Source organism: Phocoena sinus, chromosome 9 (assembly GCF_008692025.1).
Source record: "Phocoena sinus isolate mPhoSin1 chromosome 9, mPhoSin1.pri, whole genome shotgun sequence".
Classification (NCBI taxonomy): Eukaryota; Metazoa; Chordata; class Mammalia; order Artiodactyla; family Phocoenidae; genus Phocoena; species Phocoena sinus.
Window position 1 is genome coordinate 11,937,733 of NC_045771.1, and position 24,078 is coordinate 11,961,810.

Consider the following 24,078-nt stretch of genomic DNA (forward strand, 5'->3'; position numbering starts at 1 on the left):
TTGGGACGGCTACAGTAGCTAATGGCTTTATGGCTGTAACACCCTTTGTTTACTAAGATGACAGGCAACTGTTCTTTGTCCACACTTTATTCTTTGTAGAAGGTATGAGACCCTGTGAGATATTCAAAGGCAAATTCCATCCTCATTTTCCAAACCACAAAACTTACCTGCCTGAGAGTTTAAATGGCTTGTTCATTGTCACAGGGCTAGTCATTAGCAGATCTCCTGGTTTGTTGGGCTTTTTCATGGACTGCTCTGCCTGCAACCAGCAGGGCTCTGACACACCAGGGAAGACATCAGGCATGCTTGGGAGCAGGGGGAATGGGCGTGGAGCAGGGAGACCTCCCAGGGAAGGTGGCATTTGACCTGAGAATTGAAGGACTCAAGAGGTTTCAATCATAGAAGAAAGGAGAGAAGAAAGAATATTTCAGAAATAAAGAAGCTCTGTGAGCAGAGTCACAGAGCAGGGCCAGAGGAGCCACCCAGGGTAAGACTGCCTGGGGAGTGAAGTCTCCCTCCCTCCGTCTCCTCTGAGAGGCTGAGATAAAGGAGGAGGAGAGGCTGGGGTGTCTCCTGACTGATAAACAGTCTCCACCCAGAGGCCAATAGCTTGTGAGTGGGCACAGGGGCGCCAGGTGGCAGAAGCGCCCTTTCTCCAGGGAGAAGGAACTGGGGTGGAGTAGGAGGGAGGCCGTTTCCTGAATCCCCGTCCTCAGACTCAGCACCTAGAGCAGGACCAGGAAGGATTCTGGGAGCCAGAGAAAAGGCCAGACAGACGGCAAGTCCCCTGGAGAAAGCCATTCCCTTTTGGAGTCAGATGCCTAGGGTGGGAGGTGCGGCTGGATGGTGTGTGTGAGTGCCCTGCCTGCCCCTGGAGAGGAGGGATGTGAGGCTTGGAGGACAGGACTGGTGAAGGAGAGGGAGGTGACGGGCGAGGGAGGGAGGGAGGTTAGGGATACCTTTAGGGGAGAGGTTCCTTCTGAAGCACTTCTGGGAGCACTGCCCTGGCATGCAGATACACAAGTGTGTGTGTGTGTGTGTGTGTGTGTGTGCGTGCGCGCGCGCGCACACGCGTGTGTGTACGGGGGAGTAGGTGGGCAGGGGGAGGTGTCCAAATGGCCTGATATAACTCTCTTTAATGTCCCCCCTTCCTGAACCAGCTTCTCTGTCCTCCCTCCTCCTCATTCAGTTCAGGAGGGTGGAGACGAGTGGGGGAGAGCCATGGTGTCTGAGCCAGCGAGCGGAGTGGGGACCCGCAGGAGACGGGAGGTAAGTGACCTCTGTGACCTGTGCGGGGCAGATTTATGACAACCCTGCCAGCTCCCAGGGGTCCAAAGAGGGCTGGGTTTGGGATAATGAGGGGTGTTATCTCCATACAAAGGGGCCCTAGCACTAACTGTCCCTTCTTTCTCCTCTCCCCTCCCTTTCCCCACCCCTCTCCCAATATCCTCTCTCCATCTTGTGGTTTTCACCTCCTGGCTCTCTGCGCAGAGATCTCCAGAAGAGGGGCTGCCCGCTGTACACAGCAGACAGTGGGCGATGGCCAGGCGAGCGCTAATGACAGTCCTGCTTTTCAGTCTAATCCTTGGTGGTTCTCTGCTGCTTTGGGGCTACGTTTTCAAGGGCTGTGGTCCTGGTAAGTGAGATCCTAGGTCTCCCACGACCCACTCAGCCCTCCCTCATTCTTGGACCCCATCCATCCATCCATCAGCTTGAGGCTCTGTGTCCATTAACTGACACTCATCCCGACCTTCTGGGGCCCCGGGTTCCCGACCTCTTCCCCCTTGAATCACGCTCCTGGCCGCCAGTCAGACCGTTTCCTCCTCACCAGGGTCTCTGTCCCTTTCCCTCCCCAGACATTCCTTTGCTTAGCCCCTTGGGGGAGCCCTCATCACTTTCTCTTTCCCAGCTCTGAGCTTTTCCCCACAGCCCACTGTGAGATGCCTGTGTGTCGGGACCTCCTGAGTCTTTACCTGGCCTCTGGAAACACCAGTGTGGCCCCCTGCACTGATTTCTTTAGCTTTGCCTGTGGAAACACCAACAGGACCACTAGTTCTTTTCAGGCTCTTGCAAAGGAGAACAAGCGCCGACTTCAGAGAATACTGGGTAAGGAAATCAGGGTGGAAGATTCTCTTGCCATGGGTGCCACTGAGCCTAGAATGATCACAACTGTTCCAAGCCTGTGTGCCTGTGGAACACCTGGCTTGCACCATCCTCCATTGGCTCTCAGGGAACTGCTAGGTTTGCTTCTCCATCACCGTACATTTCACCGCAGGTACCACCTCTCTTCCATCTCTTCTTGTCCCTCCCTTCATCTTTTCTTTACCTAATCCCTATCCTCTCTCCTTTCCCATTTATCCACGATTGCTCCATTCTCTCCAAGTTCTCCCTTTCACCAAGTTCCATCTTCTGTGTTATCTCCCTTAAATTTTCAATTTCTACCCTATGCCAGGTGTCTTCCCGCACTGGCATCTCCTCAACACCTGTTGCACTTTAATCTTTCTCTCCATCACTCTCATTGTCCAGCCCTCAGACCCTTCTTGTCTCCTAATGCACCCTTGTCAGTGTTATCCTCTCCCTCCCATCACTTCCCAGACCCCCCTCTTTTCACCATTATCTCCTGTTCTCCCTGAAACTTTGGACCATGGTGTGCAAGTTGAACTGGAAGAAGCTGAACTGGGATGATGGAGACGACTGATTGGAGATGATGGTGGGAGGAAAGAAGTGGTGTAGTGGGTGAGAAGTGACGGAGGGGTCTTTATTGGGTTGTGTGTAAGGGAATGAATATAGATGGACACAAAAGAGATGCTGGAGGGAGAGGAGGACCAAGTTAAAAAGGCTGGAGGTAAGAAGATTCCTGTAGATGGTGGCTGTGTTGAAAAGAACTGAGAGGAAAACTGTGAGGGAGGAACCAAGGCCACATAGGAAGTAGGAAGTTGGTCCCAGGAAGTTGGTGGATGGTGGCGAGGATTTGGGAGTAAGCATGTAACAAAAGGAATGCATTTCCTGCATATGGGAACCCAGAGAACCTGTTGACGGTATCAATTGGAATCTGGAAGAAATAAATGTATCCCTTTGCCCTCCTTCTTTTGACGGGGAGAAAGTGGAGGTGGGTATTCCCTGCATGGTAGAGGGGTACGCTTTCACTTAAGGTATGGAGGTGAAAAGAAAAAATACACTTCGGACAAATTCTGCTGCCCATAATAGAATGAAAGGATGCCAGGGGGACTGAGGGAGAGGTGTTAGATATTAGAAGGTGGAGGATTCAAGTGGGTTTGTGTTTGGGTTATTGTCCTGTGTTTGTTTGTTTGTTTCCTGGGATCAAAGAGAGGGGAGAGTCCAGACTAGGGGAGCCTGCCCCTATGTTTTCTCTTTGCTGAACATTTCCTCATGCACTTTCCTCTCTCTGATCCCTCAGAAGTCCTCTGATTTCCCCAATATTTCTAATTCCTTCATTCATCTCCCTCCTGCCTCTCATTTCTACTTTCTCCTTTTTCCATACTCTACTTATCCCATTTCTTTTTTTCCTCCCCTGTCTTTTCGTCTTTATTTCCCTTCTCACCTTTCTTCCTTTTTTTTGGCCACGCTGCTCAGCTTGTGGGATGTGGGATCTTAGTTCCCCGACCAGGGATGGAACCCGGGCCCTTGGCAGGGAGAGTGTGGAATCCTAACCACTGGCCCGCCAGGGAATTCCCTCACCTCTCCTTTATCCTCCTTGTTGTCTTGTCCGTGCTCCCGTTCCCAGCTCTTTTTCTTCCATCAGGTTGATCCAGCTCATCCCATCTTCCCAGTTTTCCTCATCCCTCTCTTTCTCCCCTTCCCTCCTTATCCCTGGAAGTTTTCCCTTTCCTATCACCTTTCTGTCTCCCACCTTCCCGGCTGGTGCCCCACTCCTTTAATTCTCCCACACTTGGTTTCTAGAAGCCCCAGGTTCCTGGCGCCTGGACTCTGGGGAGGAGAAAGCCTTCCAGTTCTACAGCTCGTGCATGGACACAGGTGCCATTGAGGGTGCAGGGGCTGGTCCCCTCAGACAAGTTATTGAGGAGGTGAGACCCGGGGCATCAACCTTTCTGGATGCATAACACGCAAGACCAACATATGCTCAAGGCTGCCGCTTTTTCCCCCTAGAGGATGGGTCTCTTTCCTAGGGATTTGGGAGGGAGATGGAAATGTTAATGGCCTGTGGATGTATTAGGACCTTGGGTGAGGGTAGGGAAAGAGGGATAGAAGTGGAGCCCTAAAGGGGTTAAGGGACTCAGAGTAGAGGTCAGGAAGTAGCAATGGTGGTGGGGGGGTTGGTCTCGGAGACTGTCCCTGTGCTGAGCCCTCTCTCTCTCCTTCCCAGCTTGGAGGCTGGCCAGTCTCCGGTGATTGGACTCCCTTAGACTTTAACCGAACTCTGAGCCTTCTGATGAGTCAATATGGTCACTTCCCATTCTTCAGAGCCTATCTGCGACCTCTTCCCACCCCTCCGTACACGCCGGTCATCCAGGTGAGGGAGGCACTGGCAAAAAATGTAGTAAAACCTGGGCCTGACTCACATTTCCTCGGAGAGGAAAAATGTGCGATCCAGGGAAGAGACTTATCTTTAGGGAAATTATTGATGTGAGAACCAGGGACTTTATGTGACATTAGGGAAAGGAGCAGCAGGGCAGTTCTGGGAAGACAGAAGTCGTCTTGGTCTTCCTTGTAGCTTCTCGGAATCACCCCCAGGGTCTCTCAACTAGTTCCCCTGTCTCCAGTATTGCCCTCCTATGATTTAGCTTTCATTTTCCCCAGAGGGACCTTCCTAAACCAAGAGCTAATTATGCTGTCGTCTCTGTTTAAATGCCTTAAATGGCTCACTAGGTCGTCAGGATCTGGTTCTTAATCCTTAGCAAAGCCTTGCAAGTATGACCCTTACAAACTCCTCCAGCCTTATCTCCTCCTTAATACCCCAAGCCATGCTCGCTCGCTTACAGCTCCAAGGATATTCGGTTCTTTGCATACGTGGCTTCCTTTGCCTGCAACGCTACTCCTCAGTTCGCACACTCAGCCTGGAAAACCCATACATAGTTTTCAAGTTTTGGCCTTGATTACTATCCCTTCCAGGAAATCTTCACTGAAACCCTGGCTGAGATGTAGGTGAACCCCTCTGTTCTCCCATTTCCTGTCGTCTCAGCATTTAGTGCTGTGTTGAAGACTGAGCCTCTTGAGAACAGGCCCACGGTTTATTCAGCTCAGGTCCTCGGGACCTAGCACAGGGCCAGGCATCTAGAGGCCCACACCAGGTGTTTGCTGAGCGGGTAAAAAAAAAATTAAAGCCTTGGACGCATCGGTATTGTGGTGGGCCATGTGACCCTATATGTTTGGCCCCTACTCTGAAAAATGCCACGAAATTATATGAGGATGAATATACAAGACCTGATAATACACATGAGGCATTCTCAAATTCAGTTCTAAAGGGTGTGCTGAGGAGTTTAACTGGTGTGGCCTTTGGAAATTGGTTAAGACCTGAAATGGTTAAGGAGAAGCTCAAAGGAGGGAGAGTGTGGGCTGAGTCCTGAAGCCTGGGTGATTCGTACAGCTGACGGTGAAGCTAAAGGGCCTTATAAGGGCTGCGGGGAAGTCCTGAGCTAAGGGAAGAGCCTGGAATGGCGTGACACCTCTGTGGGGTCAGCAAGGAGGCTGGTCTGTCGAACAGAGGATTTGCGGGTAGGGGTGGGGTGCAGTGGAAGGTAAGAGTAACGCTGAAGACATGAAGTTGAGACTGATTATTCCCAGCCTATGACACTGGACTGAGGTGATAACTTTTGACATAATAGAAAAAAATGAGCTACAAAGGCCTTTCAAATATGACGGTTGTACGTAGAGCCCAAGTACAGTCAGCGGTTTTCGAGGTCAGCCTAGAGGTGCCGAGGCAGCTAGATGAGCCACGTTGATTCTGAACTAAGATGATTGTGGCAGAAATGGAAAGTGAGGCCAGGCATGAGGATGTAGGCAGCTACCTACATCCTCATCCTAGTGGTGATGGATGGTCCATGGTGATTTGACTGGTGACTGACTGAATATCAATAAGAGAAATGGAGAAACTAGACAATGACCCCACAGTGTTGGTTTGGTGTGAATGGGAGGAGGGTGGTTCCCATCACCTTGAGACTGAATGGTCTCTAAGGGGAAATACAGGTAGAGAGAGTGAACTACAGAGGGAGCACCCCAATGAGGTGCTGGAGAAGAGTAAGAACGGTCAGGAGGTGGGGGTCAGACCAGCTCAGCTGAGCCACAAAGGACAGGGGAGAGACCAGTTCAGGAGGGAGGGGTTATCTTTGATTCCAGAGACTTCTGAGCTTAGAAAATAAGGAATGAAAAGACACCATTGGAAACCTTCTAGACATAGCATCAAAATGGTCATGGAGATGGACTCCGATTTTATGGAGTTAGGAGGAAGGTAAGGAAGTTGAAGCAAAGGCATAGATGACTTTTAGTTCTTTAAAGTTTGGACAGAAAATGTGACAAAGGAGTCAAGTGAAAGCTTTATTCAAGATAGCAGAAAAGTATATAGCTCCAGGGGGGAGTAGGATATTGAAGTCGGAGAAGTAAAACAAAAAACGTGGGAGCAAAGATCTTCGGGATAGAAACAAGGACACACCGATGTCAGAAGTAGGGTGAAGCACGTGAGGGTAGTGGGCTACTTGCCTGGGGCGCAGAATTTAAGAGGGCACCCAAACTCACTAATCAAGATAAATAGTATTTCAATAAATATTTTTTAATGTCAAAATCAACGGAAAAATCCATGATGAACAAAATATCAAATTTTTATTCATCGTGGATTTTTTTTTTTTTTGGAAAAAACAATGGATCAAAACTCTATTGTGGACTTTTGGGGAAACATCTACAATTCAAAAAAAATGATCAAAAATACATTGTGGATTTTTGGGGAAAATACATGATGAGCAAAGTTTTGCTATTTTATTCTGTGGGGATTTTTAGCGTTAATTTAGATTTTTTAAATTTCAATTAAGATATTATCGATCTTGATTACTGAGTTTTCAGTACCTCTCAACTTTTGCACTTGAGACGGGTATCTCACTCCCTTTACCCTAGACCTGGCCCTGGCACAGACAGTGATTCCCTACGGGACATGGGTTATTATGCTTCTCTCTTGCTGAGCACCCCCAAACTGGTTGAAGTACCTTCTTTGCACATTTGCACATCTGTACTCTTCCCCCATGTCCCTCGCCCCCAGTCCCTGGCTTTCCTTGCTCTCTGGCTCCTCCTCTGTGCCCCCTTTAGTCCATCTCCTGGGGCCATCTTCCTGGTAAATGCCCATCTCCCCACACCTGTCCTCTCCTTCCTCCACATTCCCCACTTCTCTCAGTCTCTCTTGTGTCCAGATAGACCAGCCAGAGTTTGACGTTCCCCTCAAGCAAAAGCAGGAGATGAACTATGCCCAGGTAAGATGGCACTGGGGACCAAGGTCCTGACCTCTTGTGCTAGAGAAAGGCAGGGGCCGACGGTGGCTGTGACTGAGGTTGCGTCTCCCCCAGATCCTGCGGGAATACCTGACTTACCTGAATCGCCTGGGAACCTTGCTGGGAGGAGACCCAAACAAGGTGGGAGAACACGCCTCCTTTTCCATCTCCATTAACTCACAGCTGTACCAGTTTCTGAGGCCCCCGGAGCAGCAGGCACAGGGAAAGCTCTTCCAGATGGTCACGATTGACCAACTGCAGGTACCTTGAACCAGGGACTGGATGAAGATGGGCCTGAGGGTCTCGCTCCCAAACTTTCTTGACCTTCTTGTCTTCTTCCTCCTTATTTCCTTAATTCCATTCCATCCCTAACTTTCCTGGCTCCATCCTTTCCCTCAACCCCCACCCACCCACACTCCCTTTCCTACCTGAGGGAGGGGATGCCCCCTCTCCTCCTTTCCTGTCCCCCCAAGCCTCCGTATCCCTCCTTTAAGGAAATGGCCCCTGCCATCGATTGGTTGTCCTGCTTGCAAGCGACATTCGCACCAATGTCCCTGAGCCCCTCTCATCCCGTCGCAGTCCATGACCTGGAGTATTTGAAAAACATGTCGCAACTGGTTGAAAAGCAGCTGTCGAAGCACAGGTTTGCCCCACGTGGGAGGGTGATGGAAAGAGGGTCCGAGGACCGGAGGTCTCAGGGACAAAGAAGACTGGAGAACGCAGGCTAGTAAGGGCCTCGCAGAAAGATGGGAGGGATCTGGGGCCATGTGGGGGCAGAGAGGGGGTGGGATGGACGGCCCAGGAGGACATGGTGGAAACAGGAAGAGGGGCTCGGGGGGCATGGGGTAGGGAAACACACACGAAATGAGGGATCCAGGTATCTGACAAGACATGGGGTTTGCTGGGAGTAGCACCCAGCCTGTGAAGAAACTCTGAGCTGTGGGAGATGCTCGAAGGCCAGTTGCTGGGGACAGCTGGGCATTTATGTCTTGTCAGCAGCTGAGGGGTGTGGGTGGGAGGAGAAGGTACGTGGGATGAGTAGATGGAGGAGGTGAAGGCTGGGAAGAACCTGGGGGAGAGGCTGTTTCTCATCTGTAGTGAGAGGATTCTGGGGCCCTTGTGGGAAAGATCAGGGCGTCGAGGAAGGTGGGAGGAGGGAGGGTGAGGCTCTGTGTTGGGCTCACTGCTGTCCCTGATACTGTGTGGCCACCACTTGAAGGCAGTGGCTTCCTTCCAGGGCCTTGGGCTCAAAGCCCATCTTCATGGTAACTCAGAGGCAGCAACGTCTAGAAATTCTTTCAGGGAGAAGCAAACAACCATTCACGCAGGTGCGATTTGTATCCTATGTAAGGATACAAATCAAACCCGGTGAGAGAGTTTCCAGCCGGGCAGAGAAAGGTCCTGGATCCCAGCTTTGTTGCTCTTAGAAGATGCATCTTAAGATGAGCTGAGCTTTCTTGGTTGTGGAAGTAGCTCAATCTGTTTGGTTGAATCTAAGTCCAGCCTTCATCTAGCCCAGATCCTTCCCCCACCCCCACCCCCGCTGTGACTTGAGAGGTCCGCCTCTTCATCTGGTTCTTTCTTCTATCATTCTCCACCCCAGCCCAACCCACATCAAGAAAAGCTCTTCTTAAAACAGACAAAAGTTTTGAACGGTGGTTGCCAGGGGCTGAAGGGTGGGGAAATAGGGGGACGTTGGGGAAAGGTTACCAACCTTCTGTTGTAAGGTGAACAAAGTCTCAGGATCTAATGTACAACATGGTGACTCTAGTTGATAACATTTAATTTTGCGTCCGCTGTATTTTACTTTGTAGAGATTGTGGTTTTTTACAAGTGAAAGGTTTGGGGCAACCCCGTGTCAGGCGAGTCTGTGGGCACCATTTTTCCAATAGCATTTGCTCACTTCATGTCTCTGGATCATATCTGGGTGATTCTCGCAACATTTCACCCTTTTTCGGTATTATTTTAATTGTTAAAGTGATCTGTGATCAGTGAACTTTGATGATACTTTAATCGTTTTGGAATTTTTTTAGCAATAAAGTATTTTTAAACTAGGGTAAAAAAAAAGATAGAAAAGCCCTTCTTTTTTTTTTTGAAAAGCCCTTCTTGACGTGTTCACATGTGAAGCAGTTATTCTCTATTAATACAGAAAAGGGCTTCCCCGAGAGTATCAAGGTGACCTATCCAAGCGGAAGCTTTTCTGGTGTTTTCCCCAGAGCCCGGGGGTATATTGTGGGTCTCTTTTCTCTCCACAGGGACTTTCTGCAGAGTCACATGATCTTGGGTCTGGTGGGGACCCTTTCTCCAGCCCTGGACAGTAAATTCCAAGAGGCACGTAGATTGCTGAGCCAGAAACTGGGGGAGCTGACAGGACGACCACCCACGGTGAGGAGGGGAGGGGAGGAATTCTCCCGGATGGGGGGCTAAAGGAGCATCTGTCATTTGGGGGGATAAACGTGGGCATAGCCCCCTCAGGGAGGGGCATGAAGATAGATGCCCCAGGGTCTGGGCTCTCGTGGAGGCACTCAAGGCTTACACTGAGAGCTGAGGCACCAGGGACCAGACCCTTAGGCACACGTCCGGCTACCTCCAGGGCCTTTTGCTGATTGTTAAAGTCTAGATATAAAGCTCTAAAGTGATCAAGGCCTGCTTTTCTTTTGTCATGACCCCTAGACTATTTGCCTGGTTATCCTGAGCGCTGTGATTTGAGGGGCCGGACATACAGCCTAGGGTTCACTGGAGTAAGAGGCAGGGACCTTCCCTTTGTCTCGGTGACTCCAGTGTTCCATGTCCAAAGGTGCTTCACGAGGAGCTCATCTCTGACATCCCGAGGGTTCTGTCGGCCGCACCGTGGGCTTCGTGGTGCAGATCCCAACATATCAGAGGAGGGAGCTGTACCAAACGTGCTCTACTAACCAAGGTCTACTCTGTCCATACTCAGTTACTGAGAACTTTGAAATCCTAGGTCGACACATCCAATCCCAGGAGGAGGCGTCTAGAACATAAGGTGCCCTCCATCCTCAGGCAAGGCCTCAGGGTAGTCTTGAAAATCACTGGGTTTCTTTTCTTAGTAATTTGTGGACCATTTCTCTGCCTTGGAGAAACTCATGGCTTTGGCAACCTGAAATATCTGTGGAATTCAGAGAAGGGAATTGTAGACGCAGGGACTGGAATGTAGTTATTGCCTATTGAGACTTTCAAATGTGCTAGATATTTTTCTAAGCCCTTTAGATACATGAGCTGATTTGATCCTCACAACAATTCCATGAGATGGGCAGACCGTTCTGTCCCTGTTTTATTGATGGGTAAATTGAGACCCGAAGGTTAAGGGGCTTGCTCGGGGTAATATACCTAGTAAGTTGTGAGAGCTGGGATTCGAACTCTGGAAGTCTGGCTCCAGAGTCTGTGTGCTTAATCGTTGTTTAAAAAAAAAAAAGAAAGAAAGAAAACCCAAAAACCTTTCTGGAATTTTCACTCAGGTAGGCTAGTCCCCAAGAACCTGTGGCTCAGCCTTTCCCTTGACTCAGATGAGACAGAGCCCCAACCCCTCTTAGTTAGGGTTGCTACAAAATCCCTGGCACCAGACGGCCTCCGGGAAATCCCAGAACCGTGGCCTGGTGGCGCTTCTTGAAAGGTGTAAGAATGCCAACATTGAAATTCACACTTAAAAAACTTAGAAGGCTTATGAATTGCTAAAGTCACCACCCTTAATACACATATATATCCTTTATATACATATTCTAAACAGCGTTATGTATCTAATAGGATATATAATTGTCCTTGGGCTTAAAAGCTGAATCAAACCCTACCAACAAATAGTTCTGTGACTTGGTGAAGCCCTTTCACCTGTCTGGAACAGTACCAGGTATGACACATATTAATAATAAAAGCTGAAATACATGGAGTAGTTACTCTGTGTCAGGCATTGCTTATTTTATTTACTACTCCCAGAACCCCTCTGAGGTCCTCAGAAAGGACATGTAATGTTCCCAAGACCACACAGCTCCTAAGTGAAGGAACACACTCCCAAACAGGTCTGTGTGACCCGGGAGGCCATATTTTTAACCGCAAACTGTGCAGGATTGAGAAATAGTGGGTGGTAACAAAAAATGCTTTGGCAAATTCTTTCTATAAAGGTCAAGATAGTAAATATTTTTGGCTTTGTGGTCTATGTGATCTGTGTTGCAACCACTCAACTCTGTCCTTGTAACACAAAAGCAGTCATACGCTAAGTAAATGAATGGGCGTCACTGGGTTCTGAGAAAACTCTGGTTTAGATACTCTTGGAATTCCTAAGAGGGAGAGATGAGGGTGGGTTTAAATGATCAGTGGGATATCTGAACGGGAGGTAGGACGGAAGCAGTGTCTAGGGAGAAGAACGGGTTTTCCGGCGGAGACAGGGATGTCGTTTCATTGCAACAAGGCACGGGGCAGGCTGGCTAAGGCTTGGTGCAGTGTGAGGGATCCTCCTGGTGGCTTTGGCTGAGCAGAGGTGATGGGGCTTGCAGGCAAGGCTGTCCTACTGCTGCTGGAGCCTGGCCTGGGGGGTTTGAGAATCAGCCTGGGAGCCAGCACACCTGGAACAGAGAAAGCAAATAGGGTAAGAGTAGGGAGGAAATCAGAGAGGGGAGGAGGGGATCATCCTGGGCCTGGTAGGTCACTGTAAGGACCTGGGTTTTTCTCTGCATGTAACAGGGGCCTATAGAGGGATTTATCTGTTTTATGTTTTAAAAGATCATATCCTGAAGGTAAGCAGCAGTGTTTCCTGACGGATGTGTGGTGTGAGAGTTAAAGTGGAGTCAAAGATACCACCAAGGTTTTGGCCTTGATTTGATCAAAATTTGTATTTCTATCCAGTGGTTGTTAATTACAGATGTCTAACCATATTCTTCTGAACGAATTCTAATGGATAATGCCCTCATTCAGAAGGCCTGTTAGGTCTCATTATCTGACCGTATTTTATTTATGACTTTTGAATATATCGTCAATGAACCTGGCTGTTAAGCCAGGTCTTCCTCTTATTAAACTTGAGAAGCTGAGTTTGGGGAATTAAAAGCAGAACCTCACATTTTTGCCCGTTAAACGTGAACTGTTTACATTCAGCGCAACATCCCAATTTATTCAGGTAATTTTAGCCTTTGTTTCAATGATCTGTTATTTCTGCCTCAGGTCATTCATGGTTTTATTTATAGCATCTTCATCTAGATTACTGGTAAAATTCTGCAGAGGGAAGAGTATTGGGTCAGATTATTGAAGACCTAGCGTAGAGTCGTCAGTTCATTTATGCACCAAATGTTAATTGAGCCCCTATTATATGCCAGACACTTCTCTAGGCCCTTGGGAATCTTCATGAACAAAATAGACAAAAATCCTTGCCCTCAAACACTTATATTCTAATGGAGGCAGAATGACAGTAAGCTGAAAAAAACATATTGGATGGTATTAAGTGTTATGAAAAAATAAAACAGGAAAGGGAGAGAGGCATACTAGGTGAGGATGTGCTTCGATGTCCAGCGGGGGGGGTGGTCGGGGAAGCTCGTACTAACTTGGAGTCAGTAATCACTGATGTTCCCTTATGGACCAGTCAGTCAGAATCCACTCAAGTCACACTGTCATTTAACGTGGATTTCTCCATCGATTTCACAAAGATGTAAGTTTTGGTTTTACCAACTGCTATCTTGAAATCAAAATCATGCCAACAGAGTGGGGCAGAACTTTAGAATTTACAGAGCACGTTCCACGTAGTGTTTCCCCTGCTCTCCCAAGTAGCTTTGTGAGGAAAGCGGAACAGGAAGGCAGAACAGGCATTAGGCTCATTTTTATAGCTGGCGCAACTGAAGTATGAGGGTTTAAGTTAATAATCCACAGTTCGTAAATACTGAATTCTCTGTACAGAGGGAGCACTGCGGTGGTCCTTGAGGCTGAATCTGGCCCATAGGTGTGTGTTGTTGGCCTTTGAAGCTTTTTATAAACTGTTAGGTGATGGCACAGCAAGACTCAGAGTTCCAGCCTTTTTTGTTGTTGTCAGTGTGAAGCTCTGGCAACACGGAGCTAGCCGTCTCCAGGGGCGACAAATGACGAACTGAGTGATGCAGCCAGCAGGGCTGCGTCCCTCTCTCCGGTTTGCCGTACCCCTTGTCCTGGGGTTCTGACGTTGGACTGCTGCTCTCACTTAGGTTACCTCATGGCCCCTGTTTGAGTTTGTGACTCCAGATCTACCGTTTGTCCTAATTTAATGATCCTTTAAAAGTGATGACATTTCAAAAGGGTTTTGATATTATTCGTCCTCAGTGGTGCTATGCTGGCCCTCAGGAGTTACACATTATTTTCCAAGTGTTCAAAAATAGTCGGTTTAATGATTCATTCTAGAATTTTGTTTAGAAATTAACATTAAGGATTCCTGACTCACCTGTAATCTCTAAAATCTACCTTCCCCTTACTGAAAATTGTGCAAAAATTTGCTTCTCTCCAGACTCTTGGAATTTTTCCTGATTTTTATCATGTCTGTCATTACTCATGGTTCTAAGCTTGTATCTGCAACTTTTTTTCTTTCTTTTTTAAAAGATTTTTTCCTTCAAGTATAGTTGATTTAGAGTGTTGTGTTAACTTCTGCTGTGTAGCAAAGCGATTCAGTTATACATATATATCCATTCTTTTTCATATCCTTTTCCATTATGGTTTATCACAGGGTTTTTGGGGTTTTTTTAATTAATTAATTAATTTATTTATTTTTGGCTGTGTTGGGTCTTCGTTTCTGTGCGAGGGCTTTCTCTAGTTGCGGCGAGCGGGGACCACTCTTCATTGCGGTGCACGGGCCTCTCACTATCGCGGCCTCTCTTGTTGTGGAGCACAGGCTCCAGAAGCGCAGGCTCAGTAGTTGTGGCTCACGGGCCCAGTTGCTCCGCGGCATGTGGGATCTTCCCAGACCAGGGCTCGAACCCGTGTCCCCTGCATTGGCAGGCAGATCCTCAACCACTGCGCCACCAGGGAAGCCCCTGTCACAGGGTTTTGAATATAGTTTCCTGCGCTCTACGGTAGGACCTTGTTGTTTATCCATCCTGTATATAATAGTTTGCATCTGCTAATCCCACACTCCCACTCCATCCCTCCCACACTCCCACTCCCGCAACATTTTTCTGTTCCTTAAAATTAATCTTTTGAGCCTCATTATCCTGGGTTTGAAGTATTTCTTCTATCCTTTATATTTTAGCAATGATTTTTTTTCTTTTTCTCTATTTTCAATCAATGTGGTATACTCTATCACTCCACATCTTGAGAGACAGCTCAGATACTCATAACCCCCAGCAGTGAATATACAACCTGCCAACCTCCACTCCTGAGACTTACGTTCATTTATAGATTCTGGAAGTTATTTTCCCGCACGTAGAACATATGACTCAGCACAAGTGTGACCAAAAGAATCCCAGAGTGGCACAGGGTGCGCAGTGGGTGGTCCGCGGTGGTGTCCACACTCTCCAGGAACCAGGTCAGGGCCTGCCGTGGCCTGAGCTATGGGCAACAGCATGGAACAGGCAAAGGCTTTTGGAGAGAAGGGCAGGCACCAGCCAAAGGGATCAGGAAACAACTCAAGAACCAGGAGGTGTAGAAAGGGCAGGCAGGTCCACACTACCAAGCTCAAGGCTGATGTGTTTGCTCCTGTCCCGGGTGCAGCCCTCCACCCCCGGCAGCAGTCTGATGAAAGGCAGCCTCAGAGCCGAGCTTGTCATCGGGGGCCTGCAGCACCTGCCCTTGACCCAGGCATTGCTATCAGACCGAGGTTGCCTTTCTATTTGCATTTCACATTTGTGAGTTTCAGAGCTCCAAGTAATACAGTATGGAAAGTGTCTGAGTCCCTTCTCCTCAACAGGAGAAGGTCCTTAATAGGTCTCATGGTGAGGGGACAGACAAGAACGCACAGATGTGGGCACCCGGGTCTGGAGCAACCTCCAAAATGATAAACATTCTAATAGGCAGGCCCGGGAGTGTCTTCGATGACAGAAGTGCTGGCCTTCCTTTCTCTTTCCTCATTTGTCGGAAGCCCCATAAACTCTCTCCAGCCTTAGGACCGGAATGCGTGGTGGCAGCCTAACTGCCTGACCTGCCAGGACGTCTGGGGAAATAAATAAGTTACAGGAATGAAGTCTTATGACTTCAGCCCACTCAGCCCAAATTAGCATGTTAGCCGGTTTTTCCTAAGTCGCAGCTCAGCTTTCCCTTAGGCCAGCTTCCTGAATTTGTTTCTCACCTGCCCTGCGTCATCTCTGGGCCTACGCTTGGTCGTCTCTTCAAAGCCATCCACCCCAACGTCTTTCTTTTATGTTTCTTAGTTTTTCCATCCTGCTGTTAGCACATTATTTGACCGGGGGATTTTTGCAGAAACTAACGCCTGTGGCAGTAATATGTCTCTGGTCAAACATGTGTTAAAAAACACCCCAGTTGCCAAGGCCCTCTTTGAGTTTTTATTTTTTTTATTTTTTAATAAGTTTATGTATTTATTTTTGGCCACGTGGGGTCTTCATTGCTGCACGCGGGCTTTCTCTAGTTGCTGCGAGCGGGGGCTACTCTTCATTGTGGTGCGAGGGCTTCTCATCGCCGTGGCTTCTCTTGTTGCGGAGCATGGGCTCTAGGTGCGTGGGTTTCACTAGTTGCGGCACGCGGACTCGGTAGTTGTGGCTCACGGGCTCTAGAGCACAGGCTCAGTAGTTGTGGTGCACAGGCTTAGTTGCTCCGTGGCATGTGGGATCTTCCCGGACCAGGGCTCGAACCTGTGTCCCCTGCATTGGCAGGCGGATTCTTAACCACTGCGCCACCAGGGAAGTCCCCTCTTTTGATTTTCTGTCTAACCGTTTCTCTGCCTTTGAAGTTGAAGACGTCCATCCTCTCATCCTATATCCTTTTCCCTGATTTGGCAGAAAGTGTCTTAGTGCTCTGAATTCGTATATTTAGTCTTTTCTTTTTTCTTCTTCTCCCACCAAACAATATGGTATCTAAAACCCAATTTTACTCTGATAACTTCCTTCTTTATAAGACAAGGTCTTACCATATGATCCTCAATAACCATTTGGAGAGTGGGGTAGGAAGGCAGGAGGCAGGGAGTCTCTTCCTTCTTCAATTTCTTTTTTAAGTAAAGAAGCTTGGGAGGATGGGAGTCTCCGCGGGGCTCTGTGCGTGGTGGGTGGGGACAGGGTGGCAGGCGTGGTGGGCGGGGACAGGGTGGCAGGCAGACCTGCTAAAGTGAGAGGGTTGGCTCTAGTTCTGTCCTTCCCAGGAGCCTTTCAGTCATCCAGAAGGATGCCTCCCAGTGGCCTGGCTTTCAAATTCAATAGGCAATAAACAAGGAGAGTTTGCCCAACCCAGGCTCATGAGACTAATCCCGGAGGAGATGTGAGCCCCTCTTTGCTAAGCAGCATGACCCCATGTGTGTCACCAAAAGGGGTTATAGAGTAAAGGGAGACAAACCCAGAAAGTCCAGCAAAGAGAGCGTGCTCTGGGGGTGAAGGTCTAGGTGAGACTGGCCTGGGAAAGTGGATGAGGAAGACGCCTTGGCGGGAGCCATTCATTCCAGCTTTGTTTCTGTAGCCTGCCCACCCTCGCTGGATGACGTGTGTGGAGAAGACAGCAGCCTTCTTCAAGCCTACGCTGGCAGCCTTGTTTGTCCGTGAGGCCTTCGGCCCCAGCACCCGAAGTGCTGTACGTGAGGGCCCTTCCCCAGCCCACGTCCTTCCGCCCCTTCCCCGCCAACCCATCCTCTCCTAGTTCTAGCGACTTTGCTCTTCTCGATGGTCTCTGTGGTCAGAGAACCAGCCAGTTAGAGAACCCAGAGAGGGACACGCTCCATCCCTAGGGTCTGCATGGTTTAGCTCTGAGACACGAAGTCCGCACGACACACACTGACCTGGACAAGTCGCCCAGCTTTCCTGCTCATGTGTTTCTTCAACCATAAAATGAGAAAATTGAACTGCATGACCTCTAAGCCTACCCCTTGTTTACCTATGATTTTTTTTTTTAACAACACGTGAAATGACATCAGAATGGAATGCTATCATCTTCAGAAGTGCCAATAAATAACTACTGAACACTTTTCAGTGCCCACCATGTGCCTGATACTCTTATAAGCACTTTGCACCAACTACTTTAATTCCTACTATTATTATAATTTTAAAGCAGAGAGAACTGAAGCACAGAGGGGTTAAGAAACTTGCCCAAGATCACACAGCTACCAAATAGCAGAGTTAGGATTTGAACTCAGGCTCCCAGTGTCGTCATCCATTTTCCTCCATCAAGAAAGGAAATACACACGGTGGTAGATGGCTGAGGAAGCAGTCAGTGCACAGTCAGGGTGTGAAGCTGGGCAGGCTTCAGCTTGTTGCGAAGCTGAGGAACCCTGGAAGATGGAGAGAGGAAATGCAGGCTGTAAGAAACAGGCTGTGAGGACGAGGGCCCTCGAGAGCAGAGAAGGGGATGGTGGTCCACCTCCTCCCGCCACTTTCTGAGACGATTGCCTGGCCGAGAGAAAGGACAGTGTCACGGAAAGGAGCTGTCTACCCCGTCAGGTGTCAGGCGTGACCAGTTCCCACCTTCCCCTTCTGTGCCTGGTACCTCCTTCACATCCCCACAGCTCTCCGTACCCTGAGTTTTTGGTCACCTAGTAGGTAGCACTTTCCACTTTCTCTGTCTGAGACCTTCCTCCTTCTGGCAGCCCCTCAGGGTCGAGGCCCCTTCCTAGAGGCCCAGTGGGCAGGGCCCAGCACTGAGGCTGAACTTGATCCTGTTTCTTTCTCCCTGCCCCGTCCTGCCCACAGGCCATGGAATTATTCACTGCAATCAAGGATGCCCTCATCGCTCGCTTCCAAATGCTTCCTTGGATGGATGAAGAGACCCGAGCAAAGGTCCAGGACAAGGTAAGGCCAGGAGAAGGAGACGGTGTGGGAACGTGTAGTAGGTGTGAACTGAGTGTTGGATCAAGAGATCAGAGGGCCTGGAGGAGCGTGCTCAAGGCCAAGGGCACAAGTATAAACACCAATATGCCGCACGCACATCCTGGGGGCACTACCAGAGGAAGGGACGGGGCAGTGAGCAGGAGAGATTCCTTCTGATAACACTTGGGGCAGCTAGGTTCCTTCCACCTTTGTGTCTCTTCCCAGGTCACCCAGCTGCAGGTGAAGATGGGGGCCCCGGAATGGGCCTTGAAGCCAGACCCAGCCAGACAAGAATACAACGATGTGGGTTCCTGCCCTTGCCAGTTACTCTTTAACCCTCAACTTCTTCACCCACCCTGATCCACCAGAGTGGCAGACAGTCATTTTCCCTAGTTGATCCTAAGAAACCCCTTCCCTGCCCTGGTGCTGCTGGGGCCTGATGGCTGGATAGCCACACTATGGATCTTGCCAGCAGAAGAGTAGAATCTTTGCAGGTCACGTTGAGCGCGTGTGAGCACTCGCATCCATGCATTCGTGTGACTTGCCTGAGTATTTGTGTGCTGGTACGTGTGAAGCCTGTTTGTACCACGCAGGCACTGGTGTCATGGCGCTGGTTTTCCACCATTCCGGGGATGTCCGCCCATCAGGGCTTATCTGTCTGGGTTCAGATGTCCGCATCAGGGTATATCAGTGTGCATCTACATTTGTCTCCGTGTATTCGAGTTGCCTCCTGCCTCCTCCCAGATACAACTTGGACCCAGCTTCCTGCAGTCCTTCCTGAGCTGTGTCCGATCCCGCCGAGCTAGAGTCATCCGGAGTTTCCTGCAGCCTTTCCCCAACCACAGGTATGAGGGCGAGGGAGACACAGACACCGCATCCCAAAGATAGTCGTCCAAAATCAGCAGGAAAGAAAGCCAGAGGCTCAGGGAAACAGGAACAGTGACAGTATTTGGGAAGGACGGCATGTAAATGATAGAGCTGGTATTCATATGTACTCTTTCCACAGGTGGCAGGTGCTCCCCTGGGGCGTAAATGCCTACTATTCAATACCTGACCATGTGGTGGTCTTCCCAGCCGGACTCCTCCAACCCCCGTTTTTCCACCCTGGCTACCCCAGGTATGGGCCATTCTAAGTTTCCCAAGAGCAGTGGACCAATGTTATGATGAATGATGGATGCGACTGATGGTTGGAGAATTGGGGCCAAAAACTTGGAAGGATTCTGAGGGTAAGACAAGCCCTTGCTCCCTAGAGCTGTGAACTTTGGCGCTGCCGGCAGCGTTATGGCCCATGAGCTGCTGCACATCTTCTACCAGCTCCGTGAGTAACAGCGGGCCGTTGGGAGATGGGGCCATCGGGAACCCAGGTGAAGGCCCCAAAGGCATCCTAGAGGGGGAGAAGGGAGGCTGTGCGAGGGTTCCGGGGTGGGGGGGGGTGCAGTTCTGAAGCCTTTGCAGTGCTCCTGGGAGCCAGCCCAGTTTGTGGTACCCCCATGTCTTCACCCCTGCATCACGCCTCACCGTTTCATTCCCTTGCCCCGTTTTCAACAGTATTCCCTGGGGGCTGCCCAGCCTGTGACACCCATGCCCTACAGGGGGCGCTAGTGTGCCTGGAGCGCCACTATGCTGCCTTTCCATTACCCAACGGGACCTTCTTCAATGGCTCCCGCACATTCCTGGAGGATGCTGCAGACACGGGGGGACTGGCCATTGCACTGCAGGTAACTCACATCCCAAGGGCTGCGATCTATTTTTACCAGCAGAATAGACAGCCTGTCCCCAGTTTTTCCTTCCACCATCCCTCAGGCAAACATAGCAAAACTTTCTGCCCTTCACATCCCCACTGAACAGGTGGCAACTTGAGGACCCCCTCCGACTCCATAGAGCCCTCTTTTCTAGATCCATAGATCTCACGGCAAGTACCTTTTCTCCTGGCTCAGAGCAGCGTGTCAGTGCAGAACTTGGAAAGAAGGACCATGAACTGGTTTTGGATATTGCGTGTAGGGCATCAGATTTCCAGATGGCCACGGGTCTAGAGCCTAAGGGCGACTCTCCATCCCACTCCCATATCCAGGCATACAACAAGAGGCTATTATGGTACCGTGGGGAGACCACCCTGCCCAGCCTGAACCTCAGCCCCTGGCAACTCTTCTTCCGAAGCTATGCCCAGGTAGGCAGCCGACACCTCCCACCAGGGCTTAGTCCATGTCAGATAAATACCGTATTGTTAACACTCAGATATTGTTAAGCATCTCCCCCCAATGCCACCAACCCTCTGTTGCACAAATCCCCGATGTCATCCTTTCACACATGTCCCCTTGGGACCATCCCTTCATCCTGCTATAAATTCTTCTACCAAATTCAGCAGTGCCTTCAAAAAAAGGAAAACAACTCTATTCCCAAATCCCTCCTTGAGATGAGCCCGACTTTTATCTTCTCTCATTTCTTCTGGAAACACAGATCCCTTCAAAAAGAGCCTTAACAGACTATCTGTAGACCACATTCCTCCTCGGAGACCTCGCCACGCAGTGGGGTCCCCACCTGACAGGAGCCCCGCTAAGTGCCATCTTCTCCCTCGGCAGATCGTGCCCCCAATTCCTCAGGGCACTTAAAGACCCACACAGTGTTCTTACAGCAGACCCACCTCTGGGGCACTTACAAATGGTATGATTGCACAGACCAGCCCTCCCCAGATACCCACTGCCAGATTAAATGACCCGCAAATGGCAAATATCTTCCTTTCTCCACGTGGCCCTCGGAGCATTGCTATCCCTGCTTTTATCTTTGCTGTCCCTCGTTACCACCTGGTCACCAGGTCTGCCGTGTCCTGCTGACCCTGATACCCTGCTTTTCTCCTTACCCTGTATGGACCTCTCTTTCTCCCCAGGTGATGTGTAGGGACCCCAGCACCCAGGATCCTCAGGACACTCACAGCCCTCCTACCCTTCGAATCCACGGGCCCCTGAGCAACAGCCCAGCCTTCGCCAGACACTTCCACTGTCCCCATGGCACCCTCATGAACCCCTCCAGCCGCTGCCAACTCTGGTAACCCAGCTGGCTCCCAAAGAGACCTCAGTACAGGTGTATCAGCATCTCCCTGCCCCATCCCTGGAATCAGGACAATACCTCCTCTCCCCTTCTGTTCCAAAAATAAAAGCCGGCCCTTGGCTTCTGCCTGCCACTTAAGAACACTTTCCTGCTATGTCCGATGCCTAGAAGTCAGAAAAAATCAGAGGAGAAACCGCCAAGCAGAGTTCCAAGGACGTGAGACAAGGAAAGAACCAGTGAATGAGCTAAAGGTCGGCGGAAACCGGTTAGAGACAAAATTAAGCTGCCCCCACTTGTTTCCAGGATTTGATTGTTATTACTTTCATTGTTGCTGCCTCCCTACCCCTCATCTGTTGTCCTGAGCAAAGCCAGGAGAGGCTGGGGGAGAGAGAAGGGCAGGGGTCCGGTGTCTCCGCTCTTGGAGATGGCCCTCAGAGGGTGGGGAGGAAGGTGGGCAGGGGCCATGGGCCGCTGAGAGGCCAGCACGGGGTCTCTCTGATGCTGCGTCCCGAGGGGGAGGGTCGTGGGCAAGAGCCAGGAAGCCGCATGTACGTCACCCTCGGGAGAAGCGCTCTGAAGCCCCACGGGGAGGCGGTCAGTAAGCTACCGTGAAGCGGAGGCAGATGTCCAGGTCCTCGTCCAGGAATCAGGCCACCGCCTCCGCCTCCAGGTCCCTCACAGGAAAACCACGGTGCCGGCCAAGTTAAAGCAGAAGGTGAGGTCGAGCAGGCAGCCACGGCTTGCCACCGCCTCTGACGTCTGCTCGTCCTCTTGCTGGGTCATGTCCACTGCCTGCCACAGCTCGCCCACCGAGGAGGCCACAAAGTGCTCTGCAAACTGTTCTCCATCTTGGTCTGAAACAGGGGACGGAGGACAGCATGAAAGGACTGTTTCTGATCCCCCCCCCGCCCCCCGCCCCTGGCCCACCTTGGAAAGAGGAAGGCATTGGGGAACCTGGGAGCCCAACTGCCCACACCCTTGTTCTTGACCACCACAGAGGCGATGCTCCATCTGGGGGGTCTCTTCTGGTCTGTGTGCAGCCATAGCCCCTGCTCAAGGGCACACACTCCCCACTGCCAATTCAAACTGCCTCCTCCAAGGTGTTACCTCATTTGGGGAGTGAGGGACCAACGTAGAGAAGGGTGAACTTCCAAGACCCTCTTCCCGTATTCACAGGGTCCCATGCACATCAGCTGGCCCCGGCACACCCTGAGTATGGCCCTGGCGAGGAACCGCGGCTCTAGGCCCTTTACAGGACACTCACACTGCAGTAGTAGGGCCTGGGGTGACCGCGCGTAACCCAGACCTATCTCAGCTTTCCCTCTGGCCTGAACAGTGATCTGACTCCAAAGAGATCTGGTCCCCGGCTTCAGGCATCGTCCCCCTTCTTCACCTACCTGAAGAGGGTGTTTTCTCTTTCTGACTCCTCTCGTCCAGGTCTGGGCTCCCTTTCTGAGGCTTCACCCCCTTGACCCACAGCAGCAGCAGGACGGATGCCAGGAATGTTGCCCTGCAGAGCTGGGAGCCCAGGGAAGTCATGGGCCTTCCCTAGTCCCCAGTGCCCGGCAGGACCCCCTCCTCCCTCCCCTGTCTGTTGTCCCGGCGCTTACCCCTTCCCAGCACCGTTTTCTCCCCTTCCCTTCCGTAGGACCTCTGATGTCATGAGCTCTGTGACATCACAGTCATGGGCCTGACCCTCATCCCGTCCTCTTGGAGAGTTCCGTTGGCAGGCAAGAGCGTGGAGAGTGGCTAGCAGGGGGCAACTGAGGCTTCCAGGATGACCACGGTGGGCCATTCTGTGCAGAGCCACAGCAATGACCTAAGAGTTTGTGGGGTCCTTTCATGTCCATTATATCATTAGATTCACATAGTAACCAGGACTCAAAGTCACGGTATTGCCATATCCATTATACAGATGAGGAAACTGAGGTTCACAAAAGAAATGATTCGCCCACTGAAGATCACACAGATAATAAGGTGCAGAGCAGGGCTCTTGGCCGATTCTTTAGATTCTAAATATCACACCTTCCCACTCCTCTGTACAGCCTTTCTCAAAGGAAAGCGACTTGCATAAACTGAGACCCAGACCGGATGTCGAAATGGGGATCTTCAAGTCCTGGGCTGTGCATGAAAGTCAGCTCCGTCAGAAATGAAGGAGGGGGAGGGTGTAGGTGGAGGAGGGGATGGGTACCTGCTCTGGGTGTGAGAGAGACAGAGAGCAGAGTGCCTTGGACCCAAGTGGAAACCTTTCTCTCACTCATCGTCCTCTCCCGGACTTCCCTCTATCCTAGCCATTGCCCTCTTGTACTGGTAGACTGAACACCATCTTCCCTCATTCCACATCCTCCTGTACTCAGACACAGAGGAAAAGTTGTTAGAGACCCAGTGTCTAAACTCCATCTCTAAAGGGTGGGAGGAGTTACAGTCTTCAGAGAAAAATCAGCGTGGCAGACAGAGGCAAGGATCCCAAGTAACGGATCTCAAGAGACCTGCCTTCACGTCCCAGTGCCTGCCCCTGCCCATGACCCTGGTGAGCACAGACCTGTTGGTAATGGGCTGTGGCTTATTAGCGTCTGCTTCCTGGAGCAGAGAGATGGGGAGACAGGATGAAGCCCCACCCTGAAAAACCAGAGACAGATACTGGCCATGAGCGACAGGAGGGG

The 24,078-nt window shown here is 50.4% G+C and overlaps 2 protein-coding genes across 10 annotated transcripts; one reads left to right on the top strand and one right to left on the bottom strand.

The window, feature by feature from the left end:
- The first annotated feature begins 643 nt into the window (after nt 1-643).
- KEL (Kell metallo-endopeptidase (Kell blood group)) lies at nt 644-21,558 on the top strand. 9 transcript variants are annotated; one of them, XM_032644051.1, is made up of 20 exons: nt 644-778; nt 1,161-1,269; nt 1,492-1,636; nt 1,930-2,106; nt 3,922-4,046; nt 4,346-4,492; nt 7,374-7,433; nt 7,527-7,712; nt 7,946-8,094; nt 9,707-9,836; nt 10,249-10,371; nt 17,031-17,141; nt 18,254-18,352; nt 18,596-18,673; nt 19,115-19,215; nt 19,377-19,487; nt 19,621-19,688; nt 19,919-20,088; nt 20,442-20,537; nt 21,255-21,558. In XM_032644051.1, exons 2-20 carry the CDS (start codon nt 1,222-1,224, stop codon nt 21,414-21,416), a joined length of 2,286 nt encoding a protein of 761 aa, XP_032499942.1. In that variant the 5' UTR covers nt 644-778; nt 1,161-1,221; the 3' UTR covers nt 21,417-21,558. The 9 variants fall into 9 exon arrangements, 8 of the variants coding, with proteins under 8 accessions (XP_032499942.1, XP_032499945.1, XP_032499943.1 ...); XM_032644054.1 differs by having other exon boundaries at nt 652-778; nt 1,190-1,269; XM_032644052.1 differs by having other exon boundaries at nt 680-833.
- Nucleotides 21,559-22,090: 532 nt separating this feature from the next.
- LLCFC1 (LLLL and CFNLAS motif containing 1) lies at nt 22,091-23,159 on the bottom strand. Its single transcript, XM_032643795.1, has 2 exons — nt 22,813-23,159; nt 22,091-22,269 (listed from the first exon to the last, which is right to left on the bottom strand). The coding sequence occupies exons 1-2, from the start codon at nt 22,952-22,954 to the stop codon at nt 22,091-22,093; spliced, it is 321 nt and encodes a 106-aa protein (XP_032499686.1). The 5' UTR covers nt 22,955-23,159.
- Between the last annotated feature and the right edge of the window lie 919 nt (nt 23,160-24,078).